This window comes from Cyprinus carpio, chromosome A24, assembly GCF_018340385.1.
Source record: "Cyprinus carpio isolate SPL01 chromosome A24, ASM1834038v1, whole genome shotgun sequence".
In the NCBI taxonomy this organism is placed as follows: domain Eukaryota; kingdom Metazoa; phylum Chordata; class Actinopteri; order Cypriniformes; family Cyprinidae; genus Cyprinus; species Cyprinus carpio.
The window spans coordinates 3,332,916-3,354,866 of NC_056595.1; the positions used below are offsets into that span (position 1 = coordinate 3,332,916).

General features: G+C 36.1%; 1 protein-coding gene across 1 annotated transcript; it reads left to right on the top strand.

The window, feature by feature from the left end:
- LOC122135314 (stonustoxin subunit beta-like) lies at positions 1–16,329 on the top strand. Its single transcript, XM_042714053.1, has 3 exons — positions 1–166; positions 14,411–14,457; positions 15,570–16,329. The coding sequence occupies exons 1-3, from the start codon at positions 6–8 to the stop codon at positions 16,094–16,096; spliced, it is 735 nt and encodes a 244-aa protein (XP_042569987.1). The 5' UTR covers positions 1–5; the 3' UTR covers positions 16,097–16,329.
- The last annotated feature ends 5,622 nt before the right edge of the window (positions 16,330–21,951 follow it).

Below are 21,951 nucleotides of genomic sequence, written 5' to 3' on the forward strand. Positions count from 1 at the left end.
GCTGTATGGTGACAGATGAAGGCTGTGTTTTTTTGTCTTCAGCTCTGATTTCAAACCCCTCACACCTGAGAGAGCTGGATCTGAGCTACAATCACCCAGGAGATTCAGGAGTCAAGCTGCTCAACCAGAAACTGCAGGATCCAACCTATAAACTGCAGATACTCAAGTAAGTGAGCGGTTATATTATTAAAATATAGATATATTATAGTTTTGTATTTTCTGAACTGCTCGAATGTGTAAGCACTCAACACCACAATCAGTGTAGAAAACATGCCTGTTGAAGGTTACTTGTAGTAGCTTTTTTAATTCACCCGACCACTGTGTTTATATGGATTAATTACTTACCTTTTTTTTTCTCTCACTGAGAAGTTTTAGGACTGGTTGAAAGTATACATGACATTGTCTGTGAAAACCCAGCTGAAGTCATTTTTTGTGATTCACTGTTTTCTACATGCAATCATCCTACATCAGGGGTCTCCAACCCTGCTCCTGGAGAGCTACTGTCCTGCAGATTTCAGCTCCAACCCCAATCAAACACACCTGAAGCAGCTGATCAAGGTGTTCAGGGATACTTGATAATTACACGCAGGTGTGTTGGAGCAGGGTTGGAACTGAAGTCTGCAGGATGGTAGCTCTCCAGGAGCAGGGTTGGAGATCCCTGTCCTACATAATGCCTGTTGGTGGGAGAGAATGAATGAACCATGGCTGGAGTGTCCTTGAGCAAGGCACTGAACCCCCAGTTGCTCCCCGGGCGCTGGATATAGCTGCCCACTGCTCCGGGTGTGTGTTCATGGTGTGTTCACTTCTCACTGCTGTGTGTGCACTTGGATGGGTTAAATACCATACTTGGCAAATGTCACGACTTTCACTTCACTTTCATAATGTAAAGAACATTCTGTTAAAATATAACCATGATATATTTAATATTGACAGTTTAACCATGTCAAAATTTAGCTGAATTCTGGGCTCAGAAAATCATGTTTTTGAGATATTCCAATGTAAAGACAAGCTTATATTTAATACTGCAACACATCTGAACAATATTATACTGACTATTTGCTTTATACCCCATTAAAGCTGAGGTTCTTCCATTTTCAGTGATAAATGACAGTTTTGTAAAACAAGTATATTTATTATGTCCAAAAAGCATAAAAACATTGAAAAAAATGAGAGGAACCACAAGAGCTTATTGTAGCAACAATTACAAAGTCAATTCACTGAAATAATTGTAATTATTTAACTTTATTAGTGAAATTAAATATTTGTTTAGATAATCTAATTCATGTATTTGGGCTATTGTGCAATATTTGAAGTAAATCTAATATTTCAAGCAGGAAAAAAAAAGAAATTGAATAATCAAATGTAAAAAATAATCACTGCATACACTGTTGCATTTTTTTAATTACAGTATATTCGAGGTTAATAATTGCATTACTTTCACAGTAATTTCACAGTGGGTCTTCTCTTGTATCTAACTGCACTCTCAGACATTTCTTAAAACAAACAGCATCATACTGTGTTTCTACAGTGCATATTTATGCCAAATGCACCCAGCATGGAATGCAGCATGAATAGATCATGCTGTAGAGTCTTTGAATTCTTGTTGGTTTCATTTGTGCTATTGAACCTGTTTTTGGTTTGCTTTTGATTTGTGTTGTTTGTCTATTCTGTAATGTTGGTTTATGTTGTAAGTATTGTTTTTATTTGTTGAGTGTTACCATTGTTGTGTCACATTTTTTAAAGACATTTATTTTCAGTTGCTTCACTATTGTGAAAGATCCATCCACAAAGAGTTATATATATATGAAATAAGATATTGATTAATCTTCATGCTTAAATAATGCTAAAATAAAATCTTGATGTCCATGCTAAAAATAGTTTGATTAACTTAAAGGCAGACAATTAACAATTAGCTCATACTTTAGCTTGTTATTTTGTCAAATGTTTTCATTTGTCACACTTCTGGCATGACTAGATCAGAAATTTGAATATGAATATATCCAAGGTCAAAGAGCCCAAACAAATGAAAGGGCCAGTGAGTATGTGCAGCGCGTTTCTGTATTTGGCTGTATTGGGAGTATTTGCAGTGCGTTTCTGTATTTGGAGCACGTTTCAGTATTTGGTTGTGTTGTGAGTATTTGCAGCACGTCTCTGTATTTGGTTGTGTTGCGAGTATTTGCAGTGTGTTTCTATATTTGTTAGTGTTGCGAGTATTTGCTGTATGTTTCTGTATTTGCAGCACGTTTCTGTATTTGGTTGTGTTGCGAGTATTTGCAGCACATTTCTGTATTTGGTTGTGTTGCAAGTATTTGCAGTGCATTTCTGTATTTGCAGCATGTACACAGACCTCCGGAGGGTCAGGGGAGAAGGGGTGTGCCAAGGGCTCAATCCCAGTCTGGGGTGGGGTTGGTCCCCCTCAGTAGAAATCGATGACTGAAAGAATCAGAATCAGAATTAGCTTTATTCACCAAGTGTATGCAAACACACTGAAACGCCACACCAGCAAAGGGAGCCCTCACCTGAGTACTGACTGTTCAATGCTCCCTCTGCTTCTAAATAGTTTGACACTATTTAACACGAGTCAGCATGTTTGCTCATTGCGAAGTATTGCCAGTTAACTTGCCTTACCAAGCGTTTCTCATTGTTATTCTGCCTGCCTGTTTGTGTATGATTCTGCCTGTCTTACCATTCTTGATTCTTGGATTGCCCCATTGGATTTGTAGCCTGATTGGACTGATGTTTGTGTTTGACCCATTCGCCTGCCTACTCGTCTCTGCCTTGTGGATTCCCCTTGTGTATGTTGAAAGATGGGACTGCCATTACGGTACTGACTCTCTGCCTGGTTTAACGATTCTGTCTCTAAGATCTTTCCCTAATAAACTTCTGCAAATGGATTCTAATACTGCCTCAGCCTCCTCGTTACACACAAGAATTTGTTGTGGTTTTTTAGGAGCTCTTGGTACATACATACAGGTGCATCTCAATAAATTAGAATGTCGTGGAAAAGTTCATTTCAGTTATTCAACTCAAATTGTGAAACTCGTGTATTAAATAAATTCAGTGCACACTGACTGAAGTAGTTTAAGTCTTTGGTTCTTTTAATTGTGATGATTTTGGCTCACGTTTAACAAAAAACCACCAATTCACTATCTCAACAAATTAGAATATGGTGACATCCTAATCTGCTAATCAACTCAGAACACCTGCAAAGGTTTCCTGAGCCTTCAAAATGGTCTCTCAGTTTGGTTCACTAGGCTACACAATCATGGGGAAGAAGACAATCATTGACACCCTTCACAAGAACGGTAAGCCACAAACATTCATTGCCAAAGAAGCTGGCTGTTCACAGAGTGCTGTATCCAAGCATGTTAACAGAAAGTTGAGTGGAAGGGAGTGATTTTTGAAGGAATGTTTGCACAACCAACTGAGAGAACCGCAGCCTTATGAGTCAAGCAAAATCGATTCACGAATTTGAGTGAACTTCACAAGGAATGGACTGAGGCTGGGGTCAAGGCATCAAGAGCTACCACACACAGACGTGTCAAGGTCTGAAAAAAAAAAATTGCTGAACCACAGAAAACATCAGAGGTGTCTTACCTGGGCTAAGGAGAAGAAGAACTGGACTGTTGCCCAGTGGTCCAAAGTCCTCTTTTCAGATGAGACCAAGTTTTGTATTTCATTTGGAAACCAAGGTCCTAGAGTCTGGAGGAAGGGTGGAGAAGCTCATAGCCCAAGTTGCTTGAAGTCCAGTGTTAAGTTTCCACAGTCTGTGATGATTTGGGGTGCAATGTCATCTGCTGGTGTTGGTCCATTGTGTTTTTTGAAAACCAAAGTCACTGCACCCGTTTACCAAGAAATCTTGGAGCACTTCATGCTTCCTTCTGCTGACCAGCTTTTTGAAGATGCTGATTTCATTTTCCAGCAGGATTTGGCACCTGCCCACACTGCCAAAAGCACCAAAAGTTGGTTAAATGACCATGGTGTTGGTGTGCTTGACTGGCCAGCAAACTCACCAGACCTGAACCCCATACAGAATCTATAGGGTATAGTCAAAAGGAAAATGAGAAACAAGAGACACAAAAAAGCAGATGCGCTGAAGGCCACTGTCAAAGAAACCTGGGCTTCCATACCACCTCAGTAGTGCCACAAACTGATCTCCTCCATGCCACGCCGAATTGAGGCAGTAATTAAAGCAAAAGGAGCCCCTACAAAGTATTGAGTACATGTACAGTAAATGAACATACTTTCCAGAAGCCAACAATTCACTAAAAATGTTTTTTTTTATTGATCTTATGAAGTATTCTAATTTGTTGAGATTGGTATTGGTAGGTTTTTGTTAAATGTGCGCCAAAATCATCACAATTAAAATAACCAAAGGACTTCCGGGTTTCGTTATGAGTGAGTAGCACGCACTTCACGACGGCTCCGTTAAAAAATTAAATATAACATTGTCAGAACATCTCTTCAGCAATTGTGAACATTGATAAAATTATAGTCTCGCATCCTGGAAGCTACTAGACGACTTTAGGATTTAATTTGTTCAGTTTTCTAAACATGCCGGGCAAATCTCGGAAAACCACAGACCAGGCCGCGACAACCCTCCGGCTCTAATGTTGAAGAAGCGCCCGAAGAAGATGCTACAGATGCGGGTAGTGCAGTCATCCTCAACGCGATCTCGTCCCTTCGTGCGGAACTTCTTTCAATCAAATCAGACATTGGAGAAATAATAGACTCAAAGATCGAACAACTCGCTGTCGCTATCAGAGGAGAACTTTCGACATTTAAAAACGAGGCCAGCACGGCAATCTCGGAGATTAAAGTAACGATGGACGATCACTCTGCGAAATTAGTAAATCTGGAAAGTTATGCTTCCACTTCTTCTGACACAGTGGCTAAGTTGGAACAAGATCTGGGAAAGCTAAAGTGTACAGTGGAGCAACTTACAGAAAAATGCACTAACCTAGAAAGCCGCAGCAGAAGACAAAATATCTGTATACTGAACATTAAAGAGGGCGCTGAATCCGGAGTAAAGCCTAGAGATTTCGTTGCCCGGCTCCTCGCAGAGGCCCTATCCTTAGAGAAACCCCCGCACGTAGACCGAGCCCACCGAGCTCTACGCGCCCGTTCTGGAAATGATGAACCACCCCGAGCCTTCATTTTGCGCTTGCATTATGTCCACGAGATGGAAGAAATAATGCAAAAGGCGGCCAAGATGCAGCAGATTCTCTTCAGAGGTGAAAGAATTAATATCTTTCCGGACTATCCGCCTGCTGTGGTAAAGCGACGCGCACTTTTTAAACGCGCGAGGGAATTGCTGAAGGATAAACCCGGAGTCAAATACGGACTGCAATACCCCGCTAAACTGAGGGTCTCGCACAACGGCAAAGAATTCTATTTCACCGATCCAGACAAAGCGGTCAAGTTCGCCGAAAGCAACTTCGGAATTTCACAACCAGTGTAAAGGATATCGTTGGACTGAGTCAAAGTAAGATCAGAATAATGTGACTGCTGGTGAGCTTCAATCAGCATCGACTCTTTATGACTGTTTACATGACTCTTGGTGTCATGTTTATATTGAGATGCTCCCCTTGTACTCCTTATTACGGAGCTGTGTTGATACGAGTTTTTGGAAGTTTAAGGTTTGATATTTTTTTGAAGGTATTTGCTAGATTTTTTTCCTTATTTTATTATATAATTTGTTGTTATATTTTACTTGTTGTGTAATTCCGTATCGCACCGCGTGTTCTAGTTAGTCGGTTAGATGGCGGGATTAATGTTTATGTTTTGGGGAACGTGGGATGGGAGCCTGTTTTAAAATAATCCAGGGTTCTAAACAAGCAGTAAAGATGATTGGTCTGATTTTTAATCAAGCAAAATAACTACTCAAAGTAACAGAAAAGGTCTCAAATGTATCTCATGGAATGTTAAAGGATTAAATCATCTGGTTAAGAGAAGCAAAATATTATCACATCTAAAATCTCTCTCATCGGATATAATTTTTCTGCAGGAAACTCATCTCAAAGTGGATTCTAAAGACAAATTAAAAGGTAGCTGGATAGGACAGATTTATCAATCAAATTTTTTGGTTAAATCTAGGGGGGTTGCTATTTTATTAAGAAAAGGAGTTCCATTTAAACAAAATGCTCTGAAAACCGATAGGGAAGGTCGTTACATTATTCTATCTGGTGAGATTTATGGTCTCCCGATTACGTTAATAAATGTCTATGGTCCAAATAATGACGAACCAGACTTTTTTAGGAAGGTATTTTCTCTTATCCCCAAATTGTCCCAAACAAATCTTGTTATAGGAGGGGACTTTAATTGTGTCCTTGACGCTTATCTCGATAGATCATCACTCAAAATTCCTTCACAGTCTAATTCAAGAAATTTTTTGAATGCTTTTATTAAAAATTATAGTTTGATAGATATATGGAGACTTATGCACCCTACCGATAGAGATTATACGTTTCACTCACATGTACATAATGTATACACCCGTATTGATTTTTTTTTAGTAGACAACAATCTTATTTCCAATATCCTAAACTCTAAAATTCACGATATACTGATTTCAGATCATGCCCCAGTTTCATTTGAAGTTGTTTTTTGATCAAACATCTTTTTACCCGACCTCTATGGAGGATGGACCCTCAGTTAATTGATGACCCCAAGTTCATTGATTTCATGAGTTTACAATTGGAAATTTTTTTCAATAGCAACGATAAGCCAGAGACATCATCAGGTTTGCTCTGGGAAACATTAAAAGCATTTATTAGAGGTTGTGTTATATCATACCAAGGATCCCGGAATAAATTATACAAAACAAAATTAAATGGTTTAGCAAATCAAATTCATCAGCTAGACATTGAAAAATGCACTAAACCCCTCGTTAGACACTTATAAGAAAATTTTACAATTAAGGTACGAGTATAATAATATAGTCTCTACTAAAATTAATAGAACTTTTCATTTTATTAAACAAAAATACTTTGAATTTGGAGAGAGGCCCCATAAATTACTAGCCAGACAATTGCGTAAAATAGATAGTGAAAGGACAATTCATAAAATAAAGACCAAAGGAGGGACGCACTTTATTGCATCGAAAGATATAAACCAATGTTTCAAGGATTTTTACTCAAAGTTATATTCTTCAAACACTGATTTGGACCCTCAGGTAATGGATACATTTTTACGTAAATGTAATCTCCCCACGCTATCTCCAGAAGATCAGGCATCTCTTAATAAAGATATTTCTTTAGAGGAATTAAAGAACACAATAAATATTTTGAAGAGTGGGAAAACTCCCGGTCCTGACGGGCTGCCAGTTGAAAAAAAATTCACTGACATTCTTACTCCATATTTGCTTAAAACTTTTCAGCAAGCATTAACAACTGGACTACCACCGACCTTTTCTGAAGCTATTATCACAGTAATTCCTACAAAAGTTAAAAATCCTCAAGAAGTCGAGGCATATGGGCCTATCTCCCTTCTCAATGTTGATCAAAAAGTACTATCTAAGACCCTTGCTAATAGACTCTGCAAATTAATTAATAAATTGGTTAACATTGATCAGAATGGATTCATTCCAGGAAGAAGCATTATGCATAATATTAGACGATTATTTAATATAATTTATCACCCTAAGGCAGTCCGAGACAATTTGGTTGTGATCTCATTAGATGCCGAAAAGGCGTTTGACCGAGTAGAGTGGCCTTACTTGTTCGCTGTCCTTGAGAAATTTGATATGGGAGATGAGTTTATAACCTGGATTAAAATTTTATACAGTATTCCAGCAGCACGGGTTTTAGCAAATAAAACAAATTTCAGATTCTTTCTCTCTTCAAAGAGGAACCAGACAGGGCTGTCCCCCTCTCACCCCTTTTGTTTGCGTTAAGTGTAGAACCCCTTGCAGAAACCATTCGTTCTAACTCTTGCATACATGGCTTCAGTACTTCAAATACCATTAATAAAATATCGCTGTATGCAGATGATATTTTGCTTTATATTACTCAACCACAGGTGGGCCTTCCTGTTATACTCAAGACCATCACTACCTTTGGGAAATTTTCTGGCTTTAAAGTTAACTTGGAAAAAAGTGAACTCATGCCCATTGGTTTGAAGGATTTATCCTTAATACATTCTTCCCCATTTAAAGTTTCCAAGGAAAAAATTGTATACTTGGGAATTGTGGTTACTTATAAATATTCTCTGCTCTTCAAATCTTATTTCAACCCCTTGCTGTCTAAGTTACAAAAATGTATACACTACTGGAGGACTCTCCCGATCTCCCTAATGGGCAGGAATAAATGCAATAAAAAATGATATTTCTTCCTCAAATATTATATTTATTTCGTAATATTCCAATACTTTTGCCAAAGTCCTTTTTTAAACGCCTAGATTCGATTATTCTTCCCTTTCTTTGGAATTATAAGAGTCACAGAATCAAAAAAGTTCATCTTTGTAAACCCAAACATGAGGGGGGGTTTTGCCCTTTCAGATTTTTGCCTTTATTACTGGGCCACTCATTTACGAGTTTTTGCATTATGGTTGGAACAGTCTGCTGTTGCCCGGATTGGCTCCAGATAGAGCGGGATTACTGCCATCCTTATGATCTTGGGGCAGTGCTTACTCTCCCCAGTGATATTAGACCAAGCAGCAGTTAATAGTATTGTCATAAAAAGTCAGTTACGCGTTTGGAGACAGATGAGAGATTACCTTAAAATAAAATCTCTCTCTCTTTTAATTCCAATTGCAAATAACCCCTCATTCCCCCCTTCAAGGTTGGATACAACCTTTACTCAATGGAAGGAATTGGGTATATGGACAATCAAGGACCTTTATCTTGATGGGGCTTTAGCTTCCTTTATGCAACTACAACAGAAATATAATCTCCCAAAAAATAATTTTTTCAGATTTTTACAAATAAGGAATTACCTACGTACATATAAAGTTTCCCTAGACGAGGTCCCGCCCTCAGTCATTGATGATTGTCTTATACAGTTCAGAGGAAACAAATGTCAGCTATCTTTAATTTATGGAAGGTTACTAGCAGTTACTTCCCCTTCTACAAAGTTGATCAGAGAGGAATGGGAGCGAGAGATTGGAGTTGGAATCTCTGAGGAGGTTTGGCAGAGTGGCTTGGAGGATATTGATAAACAATCGGTCAACACTAGACTATGCCTCATTCAATTTAAGGTTCTACATAGATTACACTTCTCTAAAAAGAAATTATATAGGATTTTTCCCAATATCTCTCCTATTTGTGATAAATGTAAAAGAGAGGATGCTGATTTGGCTCATAGTTTTATTTTTCTGTCATAAAATACAGGGAGCCTGGTGTGAGCTATTTAAAGTGCTTTCAGATATTCTTAATGTGAACTTGGCTCCAGACCCTGTGCTCATTATATTAGGGCATTCTAATTATATATGTTCATTGAACAGTGCTCAACAGAAATTCCTTACATACTGTTTGATAACAGCCAAGAAATTGTTATTATTGTGTTTGGAAAAAGGTTAATCCTCCCACAATCAAACTATGGCTTGAGGAACTGATATCTACTCTGCACTTGGAACGAACCAGATATCTTTAAAAGGCAACATTAAACAATTTCACAAGATTTGGGACCCTTTCTTCTGTTACCTCAAAAGTAATTATATTCCTTAATTCAATGTATTGTAACTTAAAAGTTATTTTGAATGTCACTGTATTGTATATTAACAGGCTTGGGATGGGGTGTTACAATTTTGTTTTTTTTGTTTTTTTTGTGCATATAAGAAAATTAATCCTGGGTCATGTGATTATTGTAAGGTTTTTCTGATAATTGAATAAAAATTTATTTGACAAAAAAAAAAAAATAACCAAAGACTTAAACTACTTCAGTCTGTGTGCATTGAATTTATTTAATACACGAGTTTAATTAATGAACTTTTACACAATATTCTAATTTATTGAGATGCACCTGTACATACATACATGACATGAGAACAGAAAGAACATTTAAATAAGACTAAAGAAAAAGCTAATAATAATAATAATAATAATAATAATGTGGTATAAATCTGGAACAGAAGATTTATGTACTGATTTGTACATTATTTACTATATATACAGCTACATGAATAAACATTTGCAAATGTATTTACATAATACTTGAGAGAGAGGCAGTAATTAGAAATGGTAATCATTTCTGGGTTAGTTGTTTATGCTAGAGTTGGCATGCGCGAAAAAACAGTTTTTATGCCTAGATGCTCTAGTGCACAGAAATCTGTAACGTCTGCCTGAGGAGAGAAGTGCAAACAGGTTGTGGCCGGGGTGAGAGGGGTCTTTGACTATGGTTTAACTATAGTAACCATTTTTTTGTTTTTGTTGTTGTTGTTTTATAGTAAGTCATCTCTGATTGATTTTATTTTAATAATTCAATGTACCCCATGTTTTCTCTGCAAACAGAATTTTTCATAATGATATAAATGATCATTGTGCAATTTCTTGCGTGATAAATTTTAACATGCCTAATAGGTCACCCAGATTTATATATAAATGACAATTGAAAAATTTTAATGAACAAGCTTTTTTGCATAATGTGTAATAGTTATTTACGGGTGATTTCAATTATACTTTATGTAACCGGTATTATCTGCGTTGTTTTGTTTTTTCTGCTGTGTTTTTGCCCTCCTTGTCCTTTCTCTCCCATGCAGAGACTGTGCAGAAAGGGCAGAGAAAATGGTATAAAACTTTCATACAAAATTAATTTTACGAGTGACAACAGCATACCTGATAAAACATAAAAGTGTCTTTACAGTGTGTTTTCGCCCTTCTCGTCCTTTCTGTTAAATGAATGTAAAGTGCAACGCAGTTAGCACGTATATCAATCGGCAGACAACTGATTAAACTTAAATAATCAAATATAGATGTAAAATAATGTCTCAGTTATGATTTAAACAGAGTATAAAAGTGATTTTTTTTAAGGAAAGATGAAATTAGATTAATCAGAGCTCATTAAAAACCCACCTCTCTAATGCAGAGACAGTGCAGAAAGGAAAGAGGAGGTGCATATACAGGCAGTTAAGATTAATGCTGCTGACAGAAATTTAAAGGGGAAGGTGCACACACACAGGCAGGCATATCAGGTATACCGATATGTATATTGTGTATATCGTTGGGTATACCGGTATAGGTATATAGTGAACATTTGTGTAATTCTACATATAAAATGAAATGAACATATTTCTTTCCATATCTGTTACACTTATGTGGCAGTAGTTTGGATTATTTTAAATCTAAATGTGAAAATTTGTGATAAACATGCTCCTTTCTGTAAATTTTGGGTGAGTGGAAAAAATAATCCTTGGTTCAACAAATCCGTCTCAAACCTTGTTAGGCAAAGAAATATGGCTCGGTCCACAGCAAAGAAAACAAACAGTGGTGATGATTGGTCTCATTATAGATTATTACAGAATAAGTGTACAAATTTGCTAAAAAGTTCTAAAAATCGGTATTATCTTAATCTGATTAATGATAACATAACATCCTTATCAATTTGGAAATTTACAAAATCTTTTATAGGATAAAATAAATCTACAGGTCTTACAAAAGCTTTAAAGGTGAACCAAAGATAAATTACAGACAAGGTTAATATTGTTAATATGTTTAATAAACATTTTATTTCTGCCAGTTCGATAACAGACACCAGTAATTCACTGGACATTGATGAACAGGGAATTGATGATTCAACTAATTTTAGTAAAACAAATGTATTTTGACGTGTAGCCAAGTATACTCTGAATTTGTGCTCTGCATTTCACCCATCCAAGTGCACACACACAGCAGTGAGTAGTGAACACACACACACACACACACACACACACACACACACACACACAAAATGAACATACACCCGGAGTAGTGTGCAGCCATGTTTGATGCAGTGTCTGGGAAGCAGTTGGGGGTTCGGTGCCTTGCTCAAAGATCTCTCATCAGTCATGGTATTGAAGGTGGAAGAGAGTGCTGGTCATTCACTCCTCCCACCTACAATCCCTGCCGGACCTGAGACTCAAACCCATGACCTTTTGGTTACAAGTCTCATAAATTATTGTCAGATTTGGATTGTAAGAAATCTGGTGGGTCTGACTAAATTTATCCAGTTTTTAAAAAAAGTTTCTGCAGATATTATTGCCGAACCCATTGTGACTATTTTTAATCTGATTTTATCAACTACTGTAATTCCACCATTCTGGAAACTATGGTTATGCCTCTGCTAAATTGAGGCGGTCCCTCCAATTTGAATAATTATTGCCCTATTTCTAGACTACTATTCTAGTGTTAGCAAAAGTATTTGAATCTTTGATAAATGATCAAATGAAAGAATACTTAGTTAGACCTAATATTTTAAAGGTATTTCAGTCAGGATTTAGAGCAGGCCATAGTACAATAACGGCTGTTACACTAGTTACTAATGACTTAATCTATGCTCTGGATAAAAGACAACATTGGGCAGCTTTATTTGTCTATCTGACAAAAGCGTTTGATTTAGTGCAGGGGTCTCCAACCCTGCTCCTGGAGAGCTACTGTCCTGCAGATTTCAGCTCCAACCCCAATCAAACACACCTGAAGCAGCTAATCAAGGTGTTCAGGGCTACTTGATAATTACAGACAGGTGTGTTGGAGCAGGGTTGGAATTGAAGTCTGCAGGATGGTAGCTCTCCAGGAGCAGGGTTGGATCCCTGATTTAGTGGGTCATGCCTTACTGTTAAAAAGGCTTAAAAATATAGGCTTCAGTAATATGGCCCTGAGTAGGTTTAAAAACTATTTACTGGACAGAATTCAATGCGTAGTACACTTCATTTAGCCTCCTTGTTAGTGCGTCCACCTTCCATGCAGGAGACCCACAAGAATGAGGTGTGGTGGTGAGAACCCGGGACTGAGGGGTTACACATGTTAAAGGAGTCCTATTATGCTCTTTTACAAAGACTTGATTTTGTTTTGGAAGTGTATTGGAACAGTCTCTCATACTAGGTTGTTCGAAAAAAACACATTATTTTTCACATTTTACATTATAACAACACCTCTCTCCCAGTCTGGCATAAACGGCTTGAATAGTTCCTGTATCAAACGAAAGGCCCGCCTTCTGAAATACGAAATGTGCTGTGATTGGTTAGCTGGGCCAGTGTGTGTTGTGATTGACAGCATACGGCACCTGGTTGGTAAATGTCATGCCCCTTACCATAGCCGCCTGCTGTGAGCTTCAGTGTAAATATTGTGTCAAAATCAAATCAATTTGAGTGTGATTTAAACCCGGATGATTGTAACCACCCTAAGTTTGTTTGCCTTGTTAATTCTGGAGTGTTTGCGTGTTTGTGATATAGTTTGTTGCTTTTTGTTTTGTATATTGAAGATGTATCGTGTCTTTTGTCGATCTTTGTGATATCACAAATCCCAGAAAATATGCTAGTAGTAGAGTTTTTGATAAGTGATTTCTGTTAAATAAAATATCTCCTTTTGAAGTGGACTTTGAGCTTTGTAACTTTGCAGATCTTTTTTATGCTCAAACGGCAACATTACAGACTAACTAGGTTGAAAAAGTGAAAAAGCATAATAGGACCCCTTAAACAGTCAAGAAATGTGTCCCACAAGGCTCTTTATTGGCACCACCTCTTTTTTCTATTTTTTATTTATGATTTAGGCAATGGAATAACATCTGCAAAGTAAAATTTTTATGTTTACTATGGTTGATGATACAGTTGATAATATACATACTCACTTGTTTGCTGTACAACAATGTAGGTTAGTCCTCTTTATATCAAAAAAGGAAATTTCATATATTAATTGTATACTGTAAAGGCATTGCTGGCTATGCTTCCAAATTACTAGTCTTTCATGTTTACATAGAAAGAACTGTATCACCAGATCATCAAATGGGATTCAATTAGAAGTACCTGGGGTATATTCAGAGCACAGAAAATCAGCTTTCTCTTACTATGCTCCTCGGTTGTGGAATGAATTTCAAACCATTACTCCTCTAGAAACAATTCCTTCTTTGAATACTTTTAAAAATGTATTGCAGTGTATAATGACTGAACATGCTGCTGTTTTAATTAGTTTGTTGATTCATGATTACTGTCTTGCTTTGGCTGTATATAATTTTGCTTAGTGTGTTGTTGTTTGTTATGTTTCGTGTTTGTATGTTTTATTTTTAAACTCTATGTTAAACTTTTGTATGGTAATTTTGGCCAGGACTCCCTTGAAAAAGAGATTTATTTTTATCACAATGGGACCTTCCTGGAACAATAAGCGATAAAATAAAAACTTTTGGGAAACTCTGTTTTACACAATAGTAAAACCATTTGGAAAGGCATTAGTAATGAATTCATGAAAAAAAAAATTCTTTATATATGCGTTTATGTCTATGTTCAGTTTGGACCATGGAGGACATTTTAGGATCACACCAGGTCTGCGAAAATGTAAGTCCTCACACACACAAACACTTATGAATATTTAAAATTAGGGATGCACCGAAATGAAAATTCTTGGCCAAAGCTGAAGCCGAATATAACAAAACACTTGGCAAAAGGCCAAATACCGAACAAAGTTTGTCACATTTTTCATTTATTGTGCCAGTTTTTTTTTTTTTTTTTTTTTTTTTTTTTTTTTTTTTTTTTTTTTTTTTTTTTTTTTTTTTTTTTTCATAATTTTTTTTTTTTTTTTTTTTTTTTTTTTTTTTTTTTTTTTTTTTTTTTTTTTTTTATAAACAAAAAAAAAAAAAATTAAATTTAAAAATATTTTTAATTTTGAATTTTTTTTAAAAATTTCAGGAGGAAATTACACCAAGCACAATATAACGTAAAATAATTCAATTAAAATGAGTAAAATACAAATATTTTTATTTGGCCATCTTTGAGCCCCTGTCTTGAATAGCCTATATTAGGCCCATAACTGACTGCTGAAAGAATGTAACATACTCTGTATAAATGAATGAATGATGCTTTTATATATAGCACTTTATTGTGTATTGCTGTACACCCAAAGCCCTTTACATTCATGAGGGGGTCTCTCCTCAGCCCTCAGCCAGCACCAATGTGCTGCATCCACCTGGATGATGTGATGGCAGCCACAGCACAATGGCCCCAGAGCACTCACCACACACCAGCTACAGGTGGAGAGGAGAGAGAGATAGAGCCAATTTAATGGATGGGGATTATTAGGAGGCCATGAGTTATGTACTCTGTACGCCTACCACAAAAAAGTGCATTTAAATGTGCATTGAAAAGAGTGCAAAAAAGTGGATGAACACGGCCATTTTTGCATCTTTCTCGGACACTTAAAAATGTTTCCACACTGCCAACATGTTTTCTGCATTTAAAGTGTGCATGCCTCTCACTCTACGCTGGTTGCTATTTGATCGCACAATCAAAAATTTAATTGTTCTGTAAAATTTATGCACTCTTTCACTTATTCGGCCAAACACCGAAAGTGCTTTTTTGCAATTTTCGGCGAATAATTTCAGTTGCCGAACATTCGGTGCATCCCTACTTAATAATGTCGTAGATGTTTTGATATGCCTTTTTGTGTTCAGATGCCTGTGATATCACACTGGATCCAAACACAGTGCACACTCAACTCATCGTTTCTGAAGGGAACAGAAAAATAACATATGTGAAAGAGCATCAGCCATATCCTGATCATTCAGAAAGATTTGAGCGCTTTGAGCAGATTCTGTGTAGAGAGAGTCTGACTGGACGCTGTTACTGGGAGGCTGAATGGAGCGGCTCAGGTCATGTAGCAGTGGCATATAAAGGAATCAACAGGAAGGGAGGAATTGATTGTTGGTTTGGACTGAATGAAAAGTCCTGGAATCTTTACTGTTGTGATACGATTTACACTGTCTGGCACAATAATAAGAGCACTGACATTCCTCGCTCTTCATCCTCTAATAGAGTAGGAGTGTATCTGGACTGGTCAGCCGGCACGCTATCATTCTACAGCATCTCTGACACACACACACTCACAACATTACACACATTCAACACCACATTCACTGAACCCCTCTATGCTGGATTTAAGGTTTATCCTGATTCTTCAGTGTTTCTATGTCAGATTTAACAACACTCCTGTGAGGAACTGCAGAGACACATGTGGAAGCCTAACTTAGAGCAAATAAAGAAAATTTCAAGATATAAACTTGCAAATGCAAGAAATAAAGTTAAAAATCTGAGACCAGTGACAAATACCTTTTTATGAATTTTGTAAATGTATTTATGTATTGATTTTTTATCTTATATATTTGGCTCTTGGCGTCCATATACATAATATTTTATAAAAAAAAAAATAAAAACACACAGACACACACACAAAAAAACCCCAAAACAACTTAGTCCAAATAATTTCTACATATAGGCGCAGGGATAATATAAGTTGGCTCAAGTAAACTATTAGGGCGCAGGGATAATAATAGTGGCCAAGTAAAAATAGAACACTAGGCTTTGGTTTCACTCCAATGAAAACAAGAGGTCGACCGATAGTGGATTTTGCCGATACTGATAGCTAGGTTGGACCACACTGGCTGATTAATTAACCGATAGTTTTTCAAATGGATACTGAACAAAAACTAAAATAGTGCTTTATTTAAAAAAAAAACACAAAAAAAACAGTACTGATTCATACTAGTAGTAGTCTATAATAAATAAAAAAATAATAATAATAGTAATAGTAATGTTGAAATTACCACAAACTCCATTTAATTGTTTTTCCTAAACTTACGTTTAATTTTTTCCTCCCCCAAATTCCGTAGTTTTCCATTTGAATTTTTCTGGATTCTGTTTTTTTTTTTTTCCGTTTTAGTTTTTCCTACACTCCGTTTAAATAGTTTAAAAGTTTATTAATTAAAAAGAAAGTCTAATTAATTAAAACCATGAAAACTATACATTTTCACATCAATTTAATAAAAGTTTAACAAAAATTACATGTTTAGAAATGTTTTATTTTTTCTCACCATATTTTTTATTGTTACCAAATTCTGTGTTTTAGCATGTCTAATTATTTGAATCCATAAAACAACTTAATTTATTCATTTTTTTCTTAAAGAAGCCTCATGATTTTTTCCCCTCAAAAACTCTCTGTTGTGTACTACAATTTTTCTGGTTATCAAATGAAGGCATGAAACATTAATTTCATTTATTTGGCAAACAAAGGGGATTTACTATTAAAATTAAAACATGGAAGAAATGTTGTGTGATTATTCCTTAAAAAATAATGTTTGTTTCATATTAGTAGTAGTAATATTAGTAGACTGTACATTCTACTGAAAAATAGACCGTACTTTTATTTTGACGGGTTGCCGTGAGTACCTTTACAGTTCTATGTATGTGATATAAGGCTACTTTTACTCAGTCAAATCAAACGGTCAGAAGCTCATGAAAGCTCTCTCAGAGCAGTTCTGGAGATGTTGTTCATGTGTTTATGTCCTCTTTTAGAGAGACGACAGAAGCTGAAATCACCGCGAGCGTCACACGCTCTTGAGTATAAATGAAACCTCGCATCCGTGCCATTCATTAAAGTCATGCAGAACATGCAGGATTCGTATGAAATCAGTTTAATAAAACAGTTTATTTATTCACCAAACAGACAAAAGTTTACTTCAAGCGTGAACAATGAGGCATAGATAAGTTTGAAGTTCAGTTTTTAAAAAAACAGAAAGAGCAATCTATATTATAGCTCTATAAATGAAGCATACAGACTTTATTAGAGCCACAGAAAGAAAAGTTTAGATGAAAATGCTCAATATACAATTCATTATGTACATTGACAACGATTCAGGGCGAATATAATGTAATTTTAATGGAAAACTATGTGAATGGCACTCTGTGGCGCGGCAGGATTTTCTGTCAGCTGCATTTAATCCGGGTCTGAAGTTTCAGCGTGCAGCGTCACGTGTCTAAACAAATAGCACGTGCTGTCAGTGATTTCAACCACTAGAGGCCGCTCTCACACTGTAAAATGAAAACAGAGCCTTCTCAGCCACTCCAGCAATGAGTGCAACCCGGAAAACTATCGTCATTGATTTTTGTAGATAACCAATTGTTCCAGCAATCAACTATCGGTGCCGATTAATCAGCAAAACCGATACATCGGTTGACCTCTAATGAAAACAGTTGCATTCAGTGCATCAACAAGGCAACCCGGATTTATTCTACTCAAATTTTAAAAAATTAATTAATTTAAATTAATATTTCATTGTTGCAACATAAAAGTAACTTTGAAGTGTCAGATTAATTGAAAATGATACTTTAACAGCTTCACTGTGTAATACTGGGCTACTGGTTTTCTTCAATAAATCTTGGCACATGGTAAATCACCCCTTATGCAACGAAAATATATCTCTTAATATATGAATTTTCAATATATTAAAGGGGTCATATGATGTTGCTAAAAAAGAACTTTACTTTGTGTATTTGGTGTAATGCAATTGTAATGGATGTTAATAAGGGTGTGTACTCACGATCTAAATTAATGTATTTCACTAATGATCCTTCCTTTCAATTTTCATGTATTTACTTTGTATTAGTTGTTCACGAAAATGTGATAATTTAGGTTTGTACTTTATTTGTGTCATTTTTGGGAAAAGAGTTTTATATTCATTTTACGTTGTGACATCATTTCTGTTCAGCCCACGCTGATTTAGTTGTGTAGTTTTTGTTAGTTAGGGTGTTCATTCTAAGACCGCGTTGTGAAAGTTGAAGGGAGGTTTATTAAGTACCTAATATGCAAAAATATTATTGCTAAAAGTGTTACAAATGTACTGGGAAGTGTTTTATGTGTGGATGGATGACATTTGATGGTCATTGTCGAGTACAGCGGTTTGAGTATGTATGTGCGTCAGTAGAACACGGTGATTTTAGCTAACGTTAATCAGGTGCTTAATCGGTCCAGGTTTAGAAATCACAGAACGAAAACATTTCTCATTGTTGTACTCTCTCTGCTCCATCCAGGTATAGTTTATTGTTCATTTGATCTTCTATTCATGTTGTATCACTTTGTTCAATTCATCAATTCTAATTCATGGTTGATTTAGAATTTGCTGCAGAAGATTATATCATATATTTGGATGAATGTCTGTAACAATTTATTTTGCGCCGTATTTTTGATGTTATCATTGTGATGTCCACTGAGACCGCGCTGAGCACGCTGAGGAGAGGTGGAAAAATCACAGAATGAAAACATTTCTCATTGTTGTACTCTCTCTGTTCCATCCAGCACCTGCATGCTACAATTTAATAAACCCATTATTTCCCACATACCAATGAAGGATCTTTAGATCCTCACATGCAAATTATGTTGTGTTATTGTTTAAATTTTTATTATTATTATTCATTTATAATAATTTATTCACATAATCATTTTATAATCATGAGTCATTCATATGATTTATTATTTATCATTATATTAAGTATTAATATTGTTTATTCATTTATGTTTCTTCATTTATTATGTTTCTTTGTTTTATATTTTTTTTATAAAATTTTCCCCAGCTTATGCATTTCATTGTTGTTCAATCACATGCTTGTGGGGTTTCATGAACTGTTTTGTCTGTATGAATATAGATAGATGGGGGGAAAGTTTATGGAAACCCAAGGTTTATGGGATGTTGTTGTGAAGCAGAATTGGTATAACAGTACATGTTGAATTTGTGCTGGTCAGACAAAGTTTGAACAATGAGACATACGCAACTAAGATTGTTCAATAAACTCTGTTACTTTTTACCATCATCACTTTGTCTCCTGCTTCTGCTTTCCTCTGCCAACTTCATGACTGACAGAAGACTGTTAAACACTTGGTTTGGGTATTTTTGGATACCAGACAAGACTTGCTGTTGACAGGGTTTGGGTATTAAAGATGACATATTATGCCCCTTTTTACATTATGTAAATAAGTCTCTGGTGTCCCTAGAATGTGTCTGTAAAGTTTCAGCTCAAAATACCCCACAGATCATTTATTATATCATTTTGAAAATGCCTATTTTGAGTGGAAGCAGAAACACGCTGTTTTTCGTGCCCGTCTCTTTAAATGCAAATGAGCTGCTGCTCCCCGCCCCCTTTTCCAGAATAGAGCTGCGCCATTACAGCTTGGACCTGCTAAAAGCATCTGTTTTGGTTCTGATTATCAAGTTTATCGCACTGAAATCATGTGTTTTTAAACATATGAGTTTAAACTTCTGATATAGGGTTTTCTGAGTGCACACATCTGAAGCACATTGATTGATTGAACACCTTTATTGCTGTTGTATTTTTCTGCATACAACGAAATTGGGAGCACTGTTCCTGACTGGTGTTAGTAAAAGAAACATATAACCACAGACAATAAATAAGACTATAAAACTGTACAGTACAATTTTACAATTAAATACAACAAATGACTGAGTCCTGATATTCACATTGAGCAATCTGAGTAAAGTGACCATTTATAGTATTGCACATTTGCCTTAACATTGATATGCACGGTAAGTTTATACAAAAATACAATTTAAATGGAATGAGTAACTATAGTGATTTAGTGACTAAATATAGTATTGCACATTGACATATAAGCTGTGTCCCAAAGTTGAGTGTACACACTTTCGAAGGCCAGGCCTCCGAAGTGCACGATGGGCCCTCCGAAGTGCGTGAGATGCTCCGCCTTCACAGGATTTCCTAATTCCACCACCAGGTGTTTCCGATTACCGCTCTGTCGCATAGTAATGGTGAGAGGAGAGCTGTTATCCTGGCACATTTATAAAAATTATGGAGCCAGCATTGTTAATATTTGTCTTTATATTTTATGTTTTAATGGAGGAGATGGTGGAAATGTTTCACCCATGGCGGTGCCGCGTGATGTACCTCAGGCTTAGCCGAGACCGAGGCCAGGTAAGTTCCACTGTTTTGCTGTGTCTTTGCCAAATTACAACTTTAAATGCATGTATTGCGTTTGAACTGACTTGAATAATGTAATGATACATATGAAAACACACGTCTCCGCGAAAGATAAATACGTCACCGTGATCAAAAATACAGTGTGGCCAGTACTGTATATCCAATCACTCTCCATGCTAATAGCCAACAGGCAAATATAATATTGCTTAGCAATAATCTGCAAGTGACTACTGTTGCCAGCCGCAGTGTAACAACAATGGAAAGCTTAATTCCACTAGCGAATAGTGATTACAACTCTTTCCCGTCTCATTATGGGAGCTACGGGGACAATTTTTACAATGTCCCTAGACACAAGATGTTCACGTGGACGAACAGAATCTCACACTCCCTAGACACAAGATGTTCACGTGGAAGAAAAGAATATTGATCAGAGTTATTTTGAATAGTATGACATGTTCCTGGATCAACATTATTGTCCAAAAATATAGACTTAACCCAATCCATACCCCTAAACCTAACCCTACGCACAATTAATTCCCAAAATCAGTGTAAAATGATAGCTGATTAACAAGGGTGTAGAAGCACCTAACCCTGATTGTAAGTCTAAAACAGATATTTCCTGAAAAGTTATATCTCAATTCTGATTGGTTGCTTGGAATGTTGTTCCAGGATCAACAAGGATGTTGATCCAGGAACATGTTGTACTAGGTGAAATCACGCTCGCCCACACATAATAGCATTTCAAACGCTGACTGATATCTTACTAAGGTGCGCTTTTAAAATAGATTATTGTCTTGACCATGGTGACCATATTTAGAAAGGTTTGCAACCCTGATTTTAGGCTGTTAAGTAACCATAAAAATAAAACTGAGTAAATAAAAACAAATTGAGCACTTTTGTTGGTAACACTTTATAATAACATTCTGTTATAAGTCACTTATAAGTTATTAGTTAATTATGAATGAATCATTTACAAAACATGACTATACATTCATAAATGATAAATGAGTGGTATGCTAACAATTTACAAATTTTTTGTAAGTTATCTTAAAA